General features: G+C 42.0%; 1 protein-coding gene across 1 annotated transcript in view; it reads right to left on the bottom strand.

The window, feature by feature from the left end:
• DPP6 (dipeptidyl peptidase like 6) overlaps positions 1-8,693 on the bottom strand; it is a 545,428-nt gene extending 536,735 nt beyond the window's left edge. Inside the window, exon 1 of the mRNA XM_030264257.4 lies at positions 8,299-8,693. Within this exon, the coding sequence (XP_030120117.3) occupies positions 8,299-8,355 (57 nt within the window). The 5' untranslated portion in view covers positions 8,356-8,693. The remainder of the gene's footprint in view (positions 1-8,298) is intronic.
• Between the last annotated feature and the right edge of the window lie 12,873 nt (positions 8,694-21,566).

Raw genomic sequence — 21,566 nt, 5'->3', positions numbered from 1 at the left:
CTGCTTATCCTCCACGTACTCCACACCTGCAACACAACTCAGTTTTTTGCATGCACTTTCCTCTAAGGTTGTCTTTTGGATGAAATGGACCAGGGCCTGTGGAAACAACTACATCTCTGTCTCTCCTCTTCCTTTTCTCCTTCATTCCAAGGAATGAATAATACTAAAATTTGTTAAGATTCTCAGATGTTAAGCAGAGTAACAAGGCCAAAAATTAAGATGGGAACCCCACTTAGTGGATTACCAAGTTATCCTCCTCCACCAAATTGCTCAGAGACCATGCAAGGGAAGTGCTCATCATTATTTTCACTAAAATACTAAAGCATGGGCAGAACCTTTGTCCCAGTCTCAGTGAGGTGGAGCTACTGCTGACTTTTGTGAGTTCACGTCAGATCACCAAGACCATGCCTACACAGGCAGGTTAAAAGCAATTTAGAGAAGTTTTCCTTGATGGCAGCAGTGTCTGGCCTTGAAAATCAGCCCACTTATGATAATGCAGCAATGTGAAAATGTAAAGCCTGAACCACAGAGGCATCATCCCAGTGTAACTCAGGGCTTAATGCAGGAATCAAGACATTTTAGCCAAACTTTATTAATGTAAATGCCATGAAATGCAAATCATCCTTGAATATACCTAAATAAATGCATCATAAATCAGTGCTACCTGATTATCAAACTATCACTGATTAAAAAAAAAAAAAAATCCCAATATGTCAATCTGCTTATTTTAAAACCAGTATAAAACCCCCCAGTATAATGCAAAGACCATAAACATCAAACTCTTCAGACTGGGCATGGGAAAACTACAAAATAAAGAAATGCACTAAATAAATAAATGCGTGAAACCAAATCACTTTCCTAGGTTTACTTAACAGTGCTGATATAGAAATAAGCCAAATACATTCTACTGAGCAAGAAATTGAGCCTGAAGATAATCACTTTTTTTTTCTGTAGCCTAGAGGTCCTTTGTACTCCCATTGAAATCCTGGCCTCAAGTAATCCATACAGTATTCACAGCATGATATTATATCTATTTTGTTGAGAAACACAATAATCAAAATGCTAAAATAAATCTTCTTCCTATTATTTGATTTAAGCATTGAAGTATTGAAGGGGCTAAGCTAATTTATTTTGATTATCAGCACATTAGTCTTGGTATTATAAATTAACCCTACAATTTTGATAGAGCTTCCAGCTACCTAATGTCTGAAAATCTGATTTTGGTTAAGCAAATATTGTCTTAAGATTTATTTTGGAAATTTCAATTAATCAGTGCTGGTCTTTAAAAAGTGAATATAAAGTGGTTTGCTGTTAAATGACATTGGCACTCATACATTTGCTCTGTCCTACACCAGTTAAAAAGCCATTGCAGATTCCCAGTTATAGTGCACAGAGCTCTGGCTGCATTTTTAAAGCACCAACTGTTAGTTAATTTTGTTAGCATAAACACCCGATAAAACTTTATGGTGTGTTCAACTCTCATTAGAGATGAAAAACAGCAGCAGAGCAGCACCCACAAACAACCAGGGATGGTTCTGTCGCTGCTGATGCCCAGAACTCGTTCAGATTCAGGGCTCAGGGCTTCCTGTGCCTGAGGACACTGCAGGGACACAGAGCACGAAATCCCACACACTGCTGGAAACCCCTGGAGCTCCACACAGCTCTTCCATAAGGCTCCAGGCAAATATTTAATGGGGGAGGAACAGTCTTTTCCAGCCCCTAAAATAATAGCTGTTGTAAGCAAAGTACACCCTTGCTGGTGCACATTTGCTCAAGGCTGCAAAAACCACAGCTCCTTTTGCTCCCCATCACCCAAAATATTCCAGACAGGATTGCTCCATCAGCACCAGGGCTAGAGGAGTCTGCTGTTCCTCAGGGTGCATCCTGTGGTTGGATTCCCTCTGGTCAGGGAAAGCACAGCCCTTGACAGGAGGTTTTCTGATCATTCAGGACATTTACAGTGTCAGTCTGGCCATCTCCCTTTGTCTTCCCATCCTTCAAAGGGGTTTTTGAGCCTTCCACTGAAATCTCATCATTCTTCTTGCCAAATTCCCTGTTAAGGGGACCTTTATGAGACAGCTGACACTCAGTTGCAGGAAGTGCTCTAAGGAATATGGCTGGAATTAACTGCCAAAAGTCATCAGGTTTACAGGTAGAATTATAGAGAAAGCAGGTTTCACTGTCTGAAATAATAGGAAGATCAAATCAAGAAGTTCCCACAGGTGCTACTCCTAAAATCCTCAGGGCTGCATTGCTTAAGGCAGTATAATTTCTAAAATCATCTTTCCATTTACATTAGCAGAACTTCTCTCACTAATTCAGCACCTGTACCAGATAGTGTCCACTGAAAATTACAGTTTACAAGAAAGTCAGAGAATGTAATAAAAACCACTTCCAAACATTTTGCCTTAAGTTCCTTGGCACATCTTCTTGATTTAGAGTTCAGCACTTGAAATTTTGATGGGTCTTGCCTCTGCAGCATTGTGAAAGTTCCTCCCAAAGGATGTAGAAGATAGAGGATCTTCACAAATTGGTACAGGGGAAAGAGCTAAATCAACACTACACAGTTCCACTGCTTGTACAAAATGAAACCTTGTTCCTTAAGGAGTCAAACTAATATCTGGATCCCTGATGGAGAGAGGACCCAGCTGTACAGTTTTCTCTCCTTTCTTGGCCCACAGGCTTTTCCTGCTGACACCTGCCCTGGGCAAGGAATATCATGCTTCATAGAGAGGGATCTGCTGGTGGGATATGGGGAGCACCTGCTGATGAGCTTGCTGGCTCTTAAATGGACAATGATTCGTATTTCCTTATTTTCTGTGGCAGAAGAGTTCAACTTTAGTCTATCATCCCTACCTAGTCTGAAATTTTTTGGTGGTTTACTCCTGATACTTCACTGCCTGCAAAACCAGAGTAATTCTCTCCTTCTTCCAGATTTTTACTTCTTATTGTCAACTTAAACCATAAATACACTGAAGTCCAAGTCATTTCTGTCTGTGTGGGGTCACAGCATCCAGAGGTTGGGACATTGATCTTGTCTGTTTCTCTCATGCAATGCTGTATTAGACCACTCTGAAAGGTTGATGTTTTGAGATGGAAGTGTAATTTCTGAGGAACTGCCCTCTGAGTAAGGTTGGATTTTGGAGATAGCTGACCAATCATGTTTTAAAGCCCTGGCAGCTACATCCAGTCCTAGTTTAATACTTATTAGGTGTGAAAGTCAACCTTGCATTGTCACTAGAGCATTAAAATTAGGAAACTCAAAAATACACTGCTTAGCTGTGCTCATGCAGGGTAACTTTGCACTCACAGTAAAACACAATGTGCAAGTAAAGCTGAACTTGTTTCCAGTTCAGCAATAACACAGAGGAGCCAGCACAGCTTCCTTATCTTAAATTTCTGCATCCCAGAGTCCTAGAAATGCTGTGCCTCTCTTGCTTCCATAACTTTGAAGGTATTGAATCTCTCTGCAATTAAACCAACATAAATAAGCAGTAATTCAATTGAAATCAGTTGAATTTATGTGAGGGGAATAGTTAATGCAAAAGAGAAGGTAATTAGATTTACCCAGTGTAGATGCAATAATCTCTTATTAATCGTTTAAGGAATAAACTATAAAAATAAATTCCCTCATAATCCATTAAAGGGACATTATGGACCTCTTGCCCACAGCTGTACAATTGTTGCCCTGTCCCTGTAGATCAGGGCAGCCAGAACACTCTACATCAGCAGTTTGTTTTTCTCATGGGTTAAATTTGTTCTTTTCAAGACAATGAGTGAGAGCAACCAGGGGCACAATCACAACTGCATTTTCAGTTCAGCTTAATTGAGTGTTATTTCCTTTAACAAACACTTTACATTACTGCATTGAGTTGTTTTCATACCCACATTCTTACATACCAATACTGCTAATTAGGACAATTGCTTCTCCTTTAAAAGGAAAGAAAAAAACTAATTTGTCCAAATGATTTGCTGTTATTCTTGAGCATTCATTATTGCTGATTAAAAGTGAGGTTACAGTTATTCAGGTGGATATTCTTTGTTCCACCAAGCTTTTTTAATGCTTACATAATTAAAGCTGAGAGAGGAAAGGTGGCTGTTAGTATTTGCTACATTCCAAAATGTGACATGTGTAGACACCAACAAAATCCATGATGGAAACAAGCCCTGTTTGCTCAGGTTTAATGCAGATTTGTTTTGTCTTACCATACAGGGACTCTCATCACTGCTGTTGAGGCGGGAAAACACTTATTTCCCACCCACACATCAGGATTGGAATGAGGAAGAGATTAAAGCCTGGCTGCACAAAATAAAGATATAAATGCCTAATAAACACATCATCAACCCTCCAAATACATAATTAGTTTGGGTATTTGTCAGTGGTGTCATAAGCTGCATAAGAGGATGGCAAAGGAGCTGGACTGACATCTCATATGCCAACAGGAATCAGGTTTGGGTGACCTGATCCAGAAGGCATGCACTGACCATATCCAAGACTGAGCTCCACACAAAACAGCTAAAACATCAAAGCATCTGCAATTGTTCAAAAATACACTCAGGGAGAAGTCAGAAGAGGCTGAATAGCAGTAGGGTTGTGCCAAACAATGTGTCCTAATGTACTGCTGATGCTGCTGTACAGAGCTGGGGTTTAGACTGTGCCCTCCAAATTGTGCATGTCAGCCAATGGTTTGGCTAAAGGCATTTTCATCCAAAATAATGAGACAGTGCATCCCACTGTTCCCAGGAGACACTGTGTGTTTCCATCGTACCCACTCCAAGGAGCAGCCCTGAACTCTGCTCTGCCCCTTCCCCAAAAGGAGAGATGGGAGGGCTCCTGCTGTGGAGCAGCCTGTCTCCTGATGGGTACAGCAGTCTCCAGAAGGATGGAAGCTGGTGGGTCTCTGAATCCTCAGCAACACTTAAAAGGACACCAGATTCACAAATCCTGCTCCATGGGACACCTCATTTCTCACTAGGTGAGGTTGGGGATGGTTCTTAGATGAAGGACCCCGAGTATAGTTTCTATAGTTTCTAAAGAAAGTACCCCAAATTATTTCTATAGATTTTCTTCCCTGAAGGCAGATGAATTTGGGAGGCCCAACATGAAACCAAGTGCCTTCTCACAGTGTCTTCCTTGGTATTAATTTAAGAAAAGAAACTAAATTCAAGACACAATTTCTGTGTCATGTATTGGCTGGTGTGGGGCTTTGGGCTGCTGAATAAAAGCCAAAAGCCAGGAGCTGCAACATGTAGTGTTGAAAAAGCCTGAATCCCCATATGGACTTAGCTCTCATTAATTGCTTCAAGAATTCTGTCGAAATGTGGCAGCTTGGAACTGACCCCCAGATTCTTCTGGCAGGATCTGAGTGACTTTGCAGTGAAGTGCACTTCCTTAAGCAGAGTTAAAGCCTGCTCCCAGCCCACACAGGAGAGGTGGGTGGGTTTTGTACAGACTTGGGCTGCTCACCACCCCAACCACCCCAACACACCAGAAATCTTCCTGTGACATAGCTTTTCTTTACAGCATTGGGGTGAATCCTCTTGCTTTCCTCCCACAAATTATCCTAGGGAAGGCAAAGGGATTAGTCACAGGCAGGAAAAAAGAGCATTAGAAGCTGTATGTACACAAAATATTTCTCAAAAATAGTTCTCTCTAGACAATAAATCAGTCTTTCAGTAGCACTCACAAGTGGCTTAGAGCTTCTAGCTCTTGGTTAGAAACAGCTAAAAAACATTACATAGAAATGTTAAAAATATATACACCTTTTAGTGGGCATGCATTACTAGAGTTTGGGATCACAATCAAGCCTATCTACTTAAGGGCTTTAATTGTATCCCTCCTTGGAAATGCTGCCTCTCTTGCTCACCACAAGCGAGCACAGCTGTAAATCTTGCAAAAGAAATGTGAAGTCTAAGTGCCCATTGCCCAGCAAGAGGGAAGCTCAGGAGAAGCCAGGAAGAAGAGTGACCTTACCTCACTGAGTTGGCATTTGAGTTGACACAAAATAACAACTTTTTTGAGGGAGGGAAAAAAAAGCCCCTAACATGTTGTTTCATCAGCTGAGACAACAAAGTGATTTATGACGAATTATTTGCTCAACACACTCCCCCTTGGGAAGACCTCAGCTCTCACCTATGGCTACTTCTTTTCCTCCATAGACTTCCAGTTCTTCTGAAAGTTCCTTCTGTGCTCTTTCCTTCCTCCCATTCCCTCCCAGTCTTTGCAACAGCCTGTGATGGGTAAAGGACAGAGGCTCTTGCAGAACCAGCCATGTGTTGACTGAGGTGCTGGGACAGGGTGGGACAGAAGTAGGGACAGACCCTACTTTTTCCTTTACTCTGGCATTAAATAATCCTTCTGTATTAAACAATTGATTTCCATGCTACTTGTAGCAAGCTGACACAACATTACTCTTATTTTGTCAATTTTGGTTAAAATTAGCTTCAAGTTCAAAAGTTAGAAGATTAGGAGTCAGATAAATCTTGTTTGTGGTTCTGTTGTTTTATTTTTCATTGAGGTTTTGTTTGGTTGGTTGTTGGTCAGAAAAAAAAAAAACCAAACAAATGAAGCACAGATATTAAACATCTTGCCAGCATTTCTAATTTCTATGCTTTAGAAGTCAGAGTCATGAAAAACTTGGCTATTCTGCTCTCTGCCTACTCCATCAGAGACCTCTTACTGATCAGTTACTTGATTTTTCAGCCCCATTTGATAAACTCTCATTTCTGTACTCTGCAAGGTTTCCTTGAAACTAAATCAGTCATGCATGGAGCTTTCTGTGTTTTAATTAAATCCTGAAATCATCAATCATTTCAATCTTATGACTTGAAAAAAAAAGATGTATTTATTTCCAATGGAAAAAATATCCAGATCCTACAGCATTTGAAAATGAGATAAAAATACCTTTAAGGCAAATAAAAATGTATCAATTACCACGTTCTAATAATATACATATTTGGGCCCCATCTCTTTCTTCTGCATTAAAGTATTAGGTCAGCAGTTTGATACAATAAATTATTACTGATATGCAATAACCTTAGCTGTTCAACCCAAAACTCAAAGAAAACCAGAAAGTGCAAAGGAAGGAGGCCCAACATTGAAATTACAGGCAAGATCCAGAGGACATTTAATTTAGGGCCCTTGAATTATGCAAAGAGCTTAGGTACAGGTTCAACTTCAAATGTATGATTAGTCATGGAGCTAAGAAAATAATTTCAGCAGACTCATCTAATTTGTTTGTTTACTTCCACAGCCCTTATCATGCTGCATCTTTTAATATTCACATAGCCTAATGATTAGTGGGTTTAATCCTAAAAATACTATATGAAAAAAAGGAGGAACAACTGTATTCACTTCATAGTAGGGAAGGTATGATTTAAACCTGTGTGTTTAAGGGTTTGTAGGGTCAGGTCTAAACTAACTACACATGAAGTATACAGCCAGGTGAGCAGCAGCACCAGCAGCTCAAACAGCACCACAACACCAAGTCTAGAGGACGGAACAGGACACCAATATTAAGAAATATATTTTTTTTTTAAAAAAAAAGAAGTTAGCACAGAATGATATGTGGTGAAATGTAAATTTTGCACTTCTTTAAGGTGCCTCCCATTAGGCATTATAGAATCAATTCTCTCTACCAAATACCAGCCCCTAAAAGCACATGAAATCTTAGGGATGGTGGTGTGTCCACCATAACAGAGAAACATAAACACAGAGAAACACTTCAAAGAGTTGCAGAAGAACAACATCAACAGAATTGTCTGTAAGAGGGCACACGCATCTGACTTCACAGCACTGATACTCTGCAACATAAAGTAGTTGTGTAGATGTATGGGCTATGTTCATCACTACCTAAAAAATATTAATACAAATTTGACCTGGATCAGGTATGAGCACTCAGAATTTCTCCTGAATTCAGCAGAGTGCACAATAACCTGTTTTATCCCAGTTACTTATTTTTAATGCCGGCTGTGCAAACACACTGTGCTTTAAGAAGTTAAAGCAGCGGCTAAAGCTGTACCTGGTCCCACATTTCACTCCACAAACCTTCAAAGAGAATTTTATCCCGTTTGGAGCAGGTGATCGAGTTCCGACTGCTCCAGAACTGGATGCTGAGAGGCCGCAGCACCCTGAGCGCCGGTCCCGCACCCGCCCGAAGGGACGAGAGCCGGGCAGAGATGCTGAACTTCGCCCAGCGATGGGGAGCGCAGGGATGCTTCCCGGGGCCGGGGGGCACCGGCAGCCGAGGACGGGGACGGGGCAGCCCAGCGAGCCCCGCGGTGCGGGGCCGCTCTTACCTTGGAGCCCTTGCCGGAGCAGCGGACGTGGTTGCTCACCCCGGCGGTCTGGTTCATGCTGCGGCCGGCGGGCGGGATGCGAAGTTGGGCTTCGGGCACGACTCCCCGAGGAGCGGCGGAGGGGGGACGGCAGCAGGCAGGCCAGGACGGGCTGTGCCCGCAGCGGGATTGTCACCCCGCACCGGGATTGCCACCCGCACCGGGATTGTCACCCGGCACCGGGATTGGCACCCGCACCGGGATTGCCACCCCGCACCGGGATTGGCACCCGCACCGGGATTGCCACCCCTCACCGGGATTGGCACCCGCACCGGGATTGCCACCCCGCACCGGGATTGCCACCCCGCACCGCGACTCTGTCCCCGTCCGCCGGGGTCTGCGCGCTGCCGGCTCTCCCGGCTTGCCGGCTCCAAACCAAAACCCGAAACACCCCCCCCGGCCCCGCTTTCCTCCCCCGCCCTCCAAGGCAGAGGCGAGGCGAGCCCGGCTCTGCCCGCCCCCCGCCCTCCGAGGCTCCGCGGCAGCGGGGAGGGCTCGCCCGGCTGCGCCCGGCCCCGCTCCGCGCCCGCGGGACGCTCCGTGCCCGGCATCCCCCGGCACCGCGCACTCCTCCGGCATCGCTTCATTGAATCCCCACCCGCGGCGTGGGCAGCGGGAAATCGCGGTAAAGACGCCGCGGGTTCCCGCAGAGATGGGGTTTGACCCGCTGGTGCTCCGGGGAGCGAGTCCAGCTCTTTACAGGGAAAGAAATGCTGGGCAGATGTTTCCTTACGACTAAGCTGAAGGATTTGGGTCCTACTTTTTTGAGTGATTCCTTTTCCAGGTGTGCTAGATTTCACGGGTTTGGGTTTTTTGCTGTTTTTTGTTTTGGTGAAATAAGAGCTGCACAAGCAACTCTGTTTTGCTGGTAAAAATTTGATACATAAAATATCCATGTTTGGGATATCACTATTGGGATAGTCTTCCTATCACTGGTCCACCCCTCCACTTCAGCCCACAAGGTCAGACATCAACTCCTCTTTTATTGCAAAACTCAGTTCTCAGAGTAGCAAAAGAAAAAAAAACAACAAAACCCCCAACATATCATATGTTCGAGTAAGAAGATCTGGATAGCCAAGGCTAAAAGGATCCACACTTCATCCTATCAAATCAGGGTTTCTTTTGTCTTGGGATTAATCTATCCAAATATATTGCTTCAAGTATTTTTAAGTTCCTATAGCATACCTTAAAACCTTTAAATAAATAAAACCTTTTCTGGATGTTGCAGAAAGAACAGAAATAGTTGCTTGTCTTGCCCCAGAGCCCATGCTGCTTTGGAGAAGCCCAGCTCCTTCTTTTGTGAAGGGCAAATAACCCACCTTTAACTGGCTGCATCTTCTAGTCATGCAGCTAAAATAGATATAAGGAGTCCACCATGGAGGTTGACAGCAGAACAAAGTGTAGTTAAAAGGTAAATTTAGTTAGAGGCGCTTGGTTTCAGCTCGGGGGCAGGAGAGAGGACCCAGTGTGGTCAAACATCCCCCCCTGTCAGAGAGCACATTGGTTTTGAGATGAGAGTGGCCATCTAAGGACTGGTTTTATCAGAGAAACAAGTCCCTCTGGGCACAAAACACCTTATCAGGGTCAGTCTTTCCTCCTCAGGCATCTATCCTGTTGTAGTGACCACACTCTGCTCCTTAATCCTGCACTGTCAGCTCCTCCTTAGCTCAGAGTTCTGCCAATGAGTCCCCTCAGGGACAAGTGTCATACCAATCTCCGTGGGCAGTGAGTGCTGGCACCCTGGCTGCTCTATCATGCTCAGCCCCAAACACCACATTATCACTATTCCCTGCTACAGCTCTATGATGGCTTTTACTCTTTTACACTAATTAAGATCTGAAGTTTCCTACTCTGTCCGCTCCGTTCAAGTGCTTTGGTTTTCATACCTTCCCAAGGAAAATGCCTGCTAATAAATCCAATTATAGACTTAGAGTTGCATATTTGATGGGGCGTGGCATCATTATGCTCTCTCAGCATGATTTGTTACACAGAGACATGCAGAAGTCCCTGGACTTATTTGCAATTGTATAAGTGAGCAGAAGAAACTTGGGAAAAATAAAAAAGATAGGCAAGTGTCGGAATCTGAGGTATTGATGATTCTGAGATTGTAGAAAGTCTCTGTCTTTCTGCCCCGTTGCCAAAGAAGAAGCCATAATTCGTCTGTGCTGGTTTCAAGGTTGTTTATTCTGTTTATCTCTAACATGTTCTGCTGCCCTGCCGCAGCTCTGTCCTGCAGGGCAGCGTGTGGGGCTCTGCCCTCAGTGGGATGTTACAAACATTAAATACCAGAAACTACCTGTGCTGGATTTACAATAACGTGCCAATATCTGTCACCTACGTTGAATAGTGTGTCCCCAGCCTAAACCAACAGAAAAATGCCAACACTACATTGAAACATGGAGGGCATGAAGAAGGAGAAAAAGGACAAGACACACCCAATTTCCTCCATCTTGTCCCCTTTGGACCCCTAATCTAGAATCCTAACATTTTACTTTTGCACCCGTGCCACACTTAATTATTACTCATATCAAACACTCAGAGCTTGTAATTCATCCTGTAAGATTGAAAACTCTTTTCCATGGACAGAGATCACAGACAGTGTCTCTGGGGGCTCTGTCCAGGGGGGTTCCTGACCCCTGCCAGGGTCCCAGACCTTCCAGGGCAGCCAGAGGGAAACTCTGGATTCCCACAGGCAAGCAAAACTGCCCAAGGAGATTTCAAATCCATGGCAAACCCTTCTGGCTACTATATGGAACAGGCGAAAAATCTGTACTCTTTTCTGTCTTTCTTGCACAAAGAATATTTTGCATTATACAGATGGATCACAAGAGAGTTTTCCCATCGGGTTTATCAGTTTTGTCCTGAAGCAAAGCAGAAGATCCCACTCCACTCCTCATTTCTGAGCAGGCCTCTCTCCATTCTGTAACCAGTCAGAGCAGGCAGGGAGTGCCTATTTTCACCATAGGACACATTTTGTCTTATTCCTGGCAAAAGAGATACAAGGAAAGTCTCCCGGTCTCTCCCACTTTTCAACTTGATGCCTATCCCACTCATGGGCATCTCCGTTCTCACCTAAAAGCAAAACAAAGCTTATGGCACTGAACTTGCCTTCTCCATAGAAAAGAGCAATTTCCAACTGAGATATCAGGGACTGTTCACAGAAAAAGGCTTTTGCTTCCAAAAATGTGAGCAAGCATGTTGATGTTTAGTAGCTCTTGAAGGGAGACTACTGAATGCATGGTGGAAGTGCAGTCTTTGAAATTTGGGAGAAACTGATTCCATTTCAAACTCTGCAAAGGCCTCCCTACATAATCCTGGGAGAAAAAAAATCAACACCATCCTTCTTTGCCCATCCCACCTCTGCATATCTACTTCCAACTTCCCTAAGGCAGGACATCCCTGGGCAAGCCTAGAGTGTCCACCATCATTTTGGCCCTTGTTTCAGTGAAGTCCCCTAACTTCTGTAGAAAACCAACACTGAAATCATTACAGCCTATTATTTTTTAAGCTGGAATGCTTTATTTGCCTAGAAAAGAACAGACAATGCCACAAACAGCACAGAGTTTTCCAGTGCTTGTGAGAAAAGTAAGTGATTTATAGATTAGTATTCGTAGACTGTTTAGTGAAGTGTGAAGGAACAACAATATACTGTCATATAAGCTGTAGCATATAAACATCCCTTGGCATTTTACACTTTGAAAAGGATTATACATAAGCTTGGCTGAGAAGAGTATTAAAAAGGAATTTCAGTCATACTTTTTGGGAACATTTAGTAATCTGCCTTTGGAGCTGAGCTAAAGCTATGCAAAATGAATGCAAGGAAATCCATGCAATCATGACATAAGACTTAGAAACAAAACAAAATTTTAAAGCCAAAGTTATGCCACAGAATTTAATAATGTGTAGAGGACTTTCTGAGTTCTTCGAATTCATACTTTGCAGATGAAATCTATAAAGCTGAGTGAAAATCAAAACTGAAATCCAGTTTTACAAATATATCCTGACTACAACAGCTGAGTCTTTTGAAGAAAGTGTCACAAAACTCAAAGAAAAAACACAGGACTTCCAAGACTGCTACATGAATCTAGTTTCAAGTTCCAGGTTAGATTTAGATGAGGACCTTTGAAATATTTCTTAATGTTTTAAGTTCTTCCCAGGAGCCTGTTTTGATTGAAATTTGAGCTGTCTGGGACATGGTAACACTGAACTCCAGGGGTTTTGAGGTTTTCTCAATAACATGGCAAAGACAGAACCCTCCTGATTTCCTTCTCCAATATTTTCAGCAGGAAGCTGACTGAAATTAGTCCAACACCTCACCACACTCAGTAACTTTAGACATCACTTGTAACCAGAAAAGCACATCCATTTTGTACAGGTCAAAGCCACAGTACAGAGACACAGAAACTGAAATGTGAACTGGCACTTGTGAAGAGTTCAAAGTACTGCAGAAACCACCAAGGTTCACCTTGCTCCCCACCTCAAAAGAGAAATGTGGTTGAAAGGCTGGTTTAAGGAAAGCAGAAAGATGAGCAGTCAACATGCAGTGAGGGCAGAGAAATTGAGAGCATGGGAGACAAGGAGGATGTGAAAATTGAGACCATGGAGTGCTAAAGAACACAATTCCAAAAATCAATGCAATGATGGATCAGGAATGAATGCAAAAAGCACAGCACGGGAAGGCTATAATTAGATGCTTTAGTCATAGCCAGGAGCCTGACTGAGCTTTTTGAATCCACTCAAGTGGACAGAGTTAGTGCAGAGTTGGGTTTGATTGTTAGAGATCTTCTCATGATCTTCTCAGGCTCACGGGAGCTTTCAGTCTCCACTACAGCAATATGGGTAAAAGCCCACCAGTGCACACAGGGTTTGCTCAAATTATCTTCTAACTATGGAAATATTATTGAATAATTATGGAACAACTATGGAATAACTATAGATAACTATGGAATAACTATGGATACCTGCAGATAAGAGCGTCTCTGACTGCAGCTGTGCTTCTGGGAGTGGCATGGACCCAGCAAACCTCTGAAAGCAGGAATGACCCCAGCAGCACTTGGACATGTGCTGCCCACACTGTGTTCTGTGGCTCTGCTGTGGAGCTGCAAAGAGGCAGTCTCCATTCCCACTTTCCTTTCATTGCTACCACAGTGGAGGTTTAATCAAAGATTAGGTATTGATGGGGAAAATGTCAGTGCAGAGTAACACTGATGGGAGCATGAAACCTCCCCAGAACAAAGACACCTCTATAGACTTCCAGATTTGTCAACAGGCAGGGAAAAAGAGGTGTTTTGAGTGCCCCAAAACACTCAAAGAAGATCATGAGGACAAATCTTTGCTCAGCAGACCCTATCATGACATATCTATGCTGACTCTAAGAGGGAGAATACCCACCCAAGCTGCTGCTGCTAGCACAGAGCCCAGCTTGGGGCAGTATTTACTCCCCAAGAAGGATGAATTTCAGTTCTGTGCATTCAAAGTCAGATCATGGCATCTCTGCAGCCCCCTGCAGCCTGCAGGCCTGACTGGTGGCAAAATTGTCCCTGAAAGAAGTTGAGCCAGTGAGGATCTCAGAAGGGTGTGAGCACTAAAGATTCCACACTTTTCTGGTCTTGGTTCTCTCAGTGTACTCACATCAGCTCTCATCTCAACCAAGTCCATCCTGCCTCCTCAGTTACAGTGTCCAAATGTTTTTTTACCTGGCCTGTTTTTCCCCCAAGATGTGATGTCAAAAGAGAGCTTAAAAAGCAAAAACCAATTAATTTTATAATGCTGGAATCCTCTGCTCTCCCACAATATTCCTTCTGCCTTCCCTGCCTGCCTATCTCATCCCACTGTCATAATTCATGAGCAAGTGGCTTCTCAAACACTGGAGCACAAGCATGGAATGTGGGATCCAAGCTTTGCTTCTGGCTCAGCTGCTGATCCACCCTCAGCTCCCTGGATCATCCACATTTTCTTCTGCAGGTCAGCAAAGCAGCTGCTCTAACACCCTTGGGGCACAAACAACCTGCTAGATTTGGTAAAGGAGTTTAGTGGAAGCAAAACACCCAAGTTAATTAGAAAACAGCCAACCTCAGTTTTATATTTTGTAGGTCCCACAGGCATTAAATTCACTGAGTACCAGAAAGCCCCAGCTGAGGTACTAAACCTCCATCCCTTGAAAGTTTTGATCTTTTTGGCTTATGAGGCCAGAGAACATATGTCCAGGGTGAACATCTACAGTTTTAGTTCCTTGGGCTTTTTTCTTTTTAGCATCTCTGGGGTTTGTTCCTGCTTCTGAAACTACATTTTACTTTATTCTATGCAGCTGCTGGATAAGCAGTTCTTTGGCCAGATGCATGAACACTCCCAGGTGAATGCTGTAACTATTAGGAATATTTTAAGCATGGCATTATTAAGCAATAATTTACTCATTCCATTTAGTCTATGATGTCTCCTTATCGAGGAATGTTATTCATCAGTACCACTCTAGCTCTCACTCTAATTTATTTATACTTAATGGCCTTTCAAAGACATCCCTTCACATTACTTTCAGGCACCAGAATATATATGGGATATTAAATCACATCATGATACATGACAAGTTACAAAAATATTGCATAATTTATATATATTATAAACATAAGAAAAATCATCCAATAAACCCTGCCATCAAATGTTCTTCAGGCTAGATTAAGGCTACAAGAGCCCTTTTAATATAATAAATAAAAGAGAAATAATTTTATTCAAATCTCACCTTTGTAGAAGAAGCAAGCTGTGTGAGGCAGATGAAAGATTGGTATATCTGCACTGAAAATGAAGGACATCAATCTAGCTAAAGCTCACCTGCATTTGAATGAGGGGTTTTGGCAGTGGTGCCATAATCCTGCTGACCATGACACAGTGAAACATTTTGGCCATGCCTGGGTTGGGTAACATGTTCAAAGAATCTCTGACTCTTGCACTGGTCGCCACTTACATGTTTTGAAAGTTAAGGTCACTTCTGACAGCTGCTAAACAATGCACAAAGTCTGTACTAATTAAAAAACCCAAATGTTTATTAGATACTACATAAGTTTGTCTTTATAGATCTTTTATTTTGTGACATCTTTGAAAAAGAAAAATAAAAATTGAAAAACATTGAATAAAAAAAACCAACTAAAATTTTAAGATCCACAATAACTCATTAAGAATAAAGGAAGTGTAGGTGGAATGGCTGTCTCAGAGTTGCTCATAGGAGCAGTAATCAAAGCCCATTTCCCTGGACTTCTCAGTTGCTCTTGACCTGTCATGCTACAGGACAGTTGTCTTTTGGAAAAGCACTAAAAACCCAGCGGGGTTTTTATGGGGTCTGCAGTTCCTCAGTGGATCATGGACATCAGAGAAGCACAAGGAGACTTGGATCCACCAAATAAGAATTTTTATAAGAGATAACAATATTTTGAAATCAAAACATTAAAACTGTTCAGCAAAAAATATTAAACTCTTCCACCAGTGGTTAAGAAAACCATTGGGGTTTTTTTTTGAGGAGGTGATGCAATCCACACTGTCCTTCCTGGGATGAAAGCACAGTATATCTCAATGGGAAATTTTGATGGAAAATTCCAAGGCAGGCTTATTTTTAATTTTTGTTCTGTGTGAACTACTTCTTAGTGTGAAGGATGTGCAACACAGACATGCAGTATCCCCGAGGCAACTAAAGCACTTGCTTAGATGGAAGAGGAACAGTAAAAAGATGTTTTAAGGCAAGATTCTTGAAACTAGATCAGTTCTTCTGAATGCTTCAGTTACTGGACAACAAGTCCAAAAGACCTTCCTAATTTTCACAAAGTGCTGAGCTGTAAGCTTTCACTCCCTAAAATCAGGTGCTTTTAAGACTTGCATTAAACTCCTGAAGAGTTCATGTAGCAGCTTCTGAGTTCTGAATTTCATTTTTAGCTGTTTATTTGGTCAGCTTGGAGAGGAAATCAAGATAAAAGATGAGAAACCTATGTCCCTCCAGTGTGCACTGCCCTGTGCCACAGTCCCCCAGCAGGTAATCAGCCCCACACACCTCTGACTGGGCAGTCCCTTCTGGCTTGAAGGGACTTTGCCCTCCCTTTACCTTCCTGTTCTTGACAAGGAAGAGAAAGTTAAAAAAACTAAGTGATTCAAAAACATTTTCTACTCCAAACTTTAAGACAATACACTTTTCTGCAAAATATTCTCTTTTAACTACATCCATGTAATGTATTTAATGGTTGACTGCCCATTTGTTAGGGACAATCACAAACCCCCTGTTCACTCTGTGTAAAGACTGCCTGTCGTCTTCCAAGACCCACTGTTCAAACCTCAATCTTTTACAAGCCAAAAAAAAAAAAGGTAATTTGATGTTGAAATAAACTCCAGTGTTTGAAAACCACAGTCAGGTATGTAGAAACACAAATAAGCTGATAAAGGTGACATTAAATAGTAAGAGCTGCACAGAAACAATCAATCTGTGTTCCTTTTTTGTGGTACCTCTCCAGTGATGCTGGGTTGATCAGGGAGATGGTAAGAGGCAAGCTGGGGTGAAATATCCATGATCCCTCATTTCATTACTTTGGAACAACACAAATCATTGGCTGAAGCCTTGGGCTGGGACCCCACATTGGATTCCTGTTCCCATCTTGGCCACCACAAGGTCTGAAGAAGTCAAAGAGCCTAAAAACACAATTCTGGAGAGCTCTGTAGAAGACACATGAATTAACATGGCACTGAAATTCTCAAATTGTCACACAAGGTTTGGAATGATTGCCCAGGAATTCACCTCATCTTCCATCCTACCACTTCTCAAGCATTTTAACTTCCTTGCAATAAACAGCCCCAACACAGGAAGTACTCAGAGATGCACATTAAAAAACAAGGAGTAAATGAGCTACATTAATTTTGTACATAAAGATTTTTTAGGTTTTCTTTACCCCTTCAGCAGCAGGGCACCAGAGGACAGGGTTTAGCCTTGAATGCTCAGTTTGGGGCAAGTTTGGTTTATCACCTGGACAAAGCAGCCAGCAGAGTAGGATTGGTGGCTCTGCAACACAAGATGGGATCAGGAATCCTCTAAAACAGGACTGCAGCTCCTGCTCTGTATTGTGAGGCCAAATTTGTTCACAAAGGTGGACTCTGAAAGGCAGCTGAAGATGACAATTTCACATCAGCCACAAAATTTTTTACATTCTCAGGTTCATTTCTTACAAAACCTTCTGCAGCTCCAGAAGGGCTGGACTCAGAAGAGTTCAAGCACAGGTTTTGGCACCAAGACAGCTTTTTATACACTGAACAAAACACCTTTATGTATCTTATAGATCCCAATGATTTTAGCAGCATATTAGTTACTGCCTGAATTTAGATTAAATGGGGCTCTGAACATGCTCTCCTTCATCTCATCCTCAGAGCTCTTTGTTCAGACTCATCTAAGTCTGTTTTCCTGGATCCTCCCCTTCTCTGCTCTTCAGCTGCCATCTCATCCCACCTGTGAGCAGAGAGTTACAACAGGTCAGAAAGTTACAAGTGGTCATCCAACCCAACCAGCTTCAGGTAAAGTCCTGATGGTTGGGTCAGGTCTATGAACCACCTAAAAACTGTGGCTGTAATTAAACCTTAGATGGTGCCTTAGGTCAGCCTTTCCATCAGTACAATCTGGTGGCATTTTCAGGCCCCCCAGATTAAGTCTGGGTTAATAGTGCCTGTAAAGCCTCCTGCCAAGGGATATCAGACATGTACAAAATCTATTAGATCTGAAAGTACCCTGGTAGCACAAATCCTGAAAATACACATTAGAACATATTCTATTGAAAAGGGCATTCCAGCCTCTACATCTGTTATGGTTTAGCTATGGCTTACTTTCTGCTTATTTTAGGGGGTTTTTGGGGTTTTTTTTCTTTTTTTTATTGTTGTTGGGTTTTTTTTTTTTGTTGTTGTTGTTGTTAAGGCAGGCACTATTATCTCTCTAGGAGTATTCATTGTGACATTGCAAGGGAACAAATTTTAGTTGCCAGGGAAGACAAAATGGCATATCCCACAGCAAATACATTCAGGAAAATTAATAGACAGCAGGAGAAAACCTTTGAGATGACAGATTCTCCCTGCATCAAGGGCAGCAAATGAAGCAATCATTGCTATAGCAGTTACCAGAAAAACTAGTAGTGTTGCTGTGCAGGTGTAAGTGCCTTTTCTTCTTATTTTTTTTCCCTCCTGCATGCTGTTTCTGATGTCTTTATCAAACCATTTACAGAAATAAGTTTTTCTATAGGGACTTCTAAATAAAAGTGAAAATCACATAGGAGCCTAGAGAAAACTTGGCAAGAAGGTGCTTGTTAACTTAAATGGATCAATATTTAACAGGCAGTTACTTTGAAGCACAGAATGTGTCTAGGCTCTCCCTCCATCTCCATGTGAGAGATCAATGAGGAATAATTTGCACTATGGTGATGACACAGTCAAATCCCAGCCAGCAACTCAACACCACACAGCCACTTTCTTACTCCCTCAGGAGAGTGATGGGAGAGAGAATTGGAAGAGTAACAGTGAGGAAACTTGTGAGATGAGAAAAATACAGTTTAATAGACCAGAAATAGAAAGGGTAATAATAATAATAGTAAAAAAGTAAAAGAGTTAGAATATACAAAGCAAGTAAGATCACCACTCAACAGTTGCCATCATGGGCAGAACAGACTTGACTTGGGGAAATTAATTGGTTACCAGTCAAAGAGAATAGGATAATGAGAAATAAAAATTACATCCTAAAACACTTTCCCCCACACCCCTCCCTTTTTCCTGGGTTTAACTTTAGTCCCAAATTCTCTGCCTTTTCCCCCACATGTTACAAGGGCACAGGGAAAGGGGGTTATGGTCACCTCACAATGTCTCTGGTCCCCTCTACCAAAATCCAGTGCAGTTACCAGCACTATTCTCACACTGAATCCAAAACTCAACACTGTGCCAGCCATTAGGAGGAAAATTACCTCTATCCCAGCCAAAACCAGAACAGTATCCACCCCTTATTCTATGCTGTGATGTCTTGCACAGGTCTGACATTTTCCAGTTCATCCCAATTAATCACAATCACCTTTCCTGTCTTTTGATATAGAAACAGTGTTGGATTGTTGCAGGCTGGTTCCATCACCACTGTGTTTGTCTGGTTCTATCACCAAAATTCATAAGTGATGTTTTAGGTGATTTTACTGCAGTAATGTTGATACATCAACCCAGAACACAACACTATACCTGCTAGAAGAAAGAAAACTAACTCTTTCCTAGTTGAAATAAGGACAGATGCTTTATGGGAACCCCATCCTAAAGACTTCATCAATAAGATGAAAAAGTCTGCAATACGAGCAGGCACTACCTAATTCTAAATAATATTGAAGGAATACTATCCAGACTTTTAAACCAAAAAACACTGTGGCTTTTGTACCTAAAGCTTTAAAACCTCTTAGGGGTTGTAGCCTGTGTTAATTACAGCCTTTCTAGGGAGGGGAGGGGGAAATTAAGTTGATCTTTTTAGTGATGAGTTATCCAAAATGAAAAAAATACAAAAGAATCGACTGAAGCATTACAGTCAAGCCCAACATATTTAGCTGGCACTGCACATGGGAGGTTCCATAACAACACATATTCAATGTACACAGACAATCTGACAAGTAAATTAAGCCCCTGGAGTGCTCTTGGTGACCTGCTACATTTAGAATGAATCAGTGCAGGACTGACTGGGAGGTATGCTATTAAGATATTGCAAATATAAAACTTCTATTTTCTTCATTAAAAGTTAGAAACAGCACCCAGCACTGGCAGTCTCTGAAAGTACAGGTTTGCTTATTGCAAAAGACCTTCATTCCAGTTGCTGTTTTAAAGTCACTGGGTCTGGATTCAGGTTCTTCTCAGGAAAATTTCTGGCAAGGGCCACCTCAGGATGGGTCTATGGGTGGTAAAAGGCAGAGGAAGGGTCAGGATTGCTATGCCTCACCCAGAGCAGATGGGATCTCACAATATCCAGATGCTGAAAGTGCTCAGCTGAATCAGCAGAGTGCCCAGCTCACCTGAGTTATATGGACTCATATAACTCATATATATAACATATTACAAATATATATAGTCCAGAGAAGGCAGAGGAGTGCTGAAGACTCTCTAAAGTAGGAAAGATTGTACCTAGTAAGGTCTTTCGGTGAACTCTGCTTGGCTGTGGTGATGTTGACAGATTGTTGTAGCCCTGGGTTTGCTATGGGATCACAACTCTCCCTGAAGAACTGCAAGAACAGAAAAGGAGTATATTAGAAGTGACTCAGCCATAAATTCCTTTAGTGTTACAATCAGCAACACAACTGCTCTTGCTTTTTATTCTAAGGCATTGACTGCAATAAAAGAAAACACCCATTTGAGTGCCACACCCTCAAGTTCATGGAAACAGAGAACCTAAACTAAGCATTAGAAATTGTCAAAAACATGCCACAATGAAACATAAAAATGCTGAAACAAAAAAAAAAGTGATGCCCACTAAAAAAAAAAAAAAAAACAAACCAAAAAAAACCAAAAAAAAACCACCAGAAAACAACCAAACCCAAACAAAAGCCCCCCAAAAGTCTCAAATATGAATCTACAGCCAGATTATGCTTTTTTCTTTCCCTTGTTTGTAAGTTGTTTTTTTTTTTATTTTCTCTCATACCATACAGCACAACCAAGATAGAAAACTCATTAGTGGAAAAAAAATATGGGGGAATTCAGGTGAAAGACACCATAAACATTAAAAAAATGGGAACTGGGCTTTTAGGAAAGGAGTTTTCTGTTCTCCAGAATAGGACCAGGCTCAGCTGAAGCATTTCTGCTGCTGGTATGTTTGCAACAGTTGTGCTTGACTTAAGTTCTCCAGTACAATTTGGCTTAATGCTGCATGCCTTTCCTCAATAAGGAACTGGTACAGTCTTGATCTTTCTTCTCCAAGGCCAGCTATTTACATGAATCCCATAATAATTCTGAGACTCTTAATTCTCCATCCAATCTGCTTAAAAATGCCCAGTTCCTGTAGAAAGTTTTTGAGATAAACAGATCAATGTATACTCATTAACAGAGACATTCACAGCACAATCACGTCTATCTATATCTATATTTATATTTTTATCTACATATTTCGCAAACTGAGTTGAAGGATCAACCACACGTCTGCCAGTACCTATTTAATTTCTTCTGAAGGTGCTAATTCCAGATGGATGATAATGATGATGTAGATTTATTGTCAG

This window comes from Taeniopygia guttata, chromosome 2 (genome assembly GCF_048771995.1).
Source record: "Taeniopygia guttata chromosome 2, bTaeGut7.mat, whole genome shotgun sequence".
Taxonomy (NCBI): Eukaryota; Metazoa; Chordata; class Aves; order Passeriformes; family Estrildidae; genus Taeniopygia; species Taeniopygia guttata.
The sequence above is the reverse complement of the archived record's forward strand: the minus strand, read 5'-3'. Positions and strand labels throughout refer to the sequence as shown.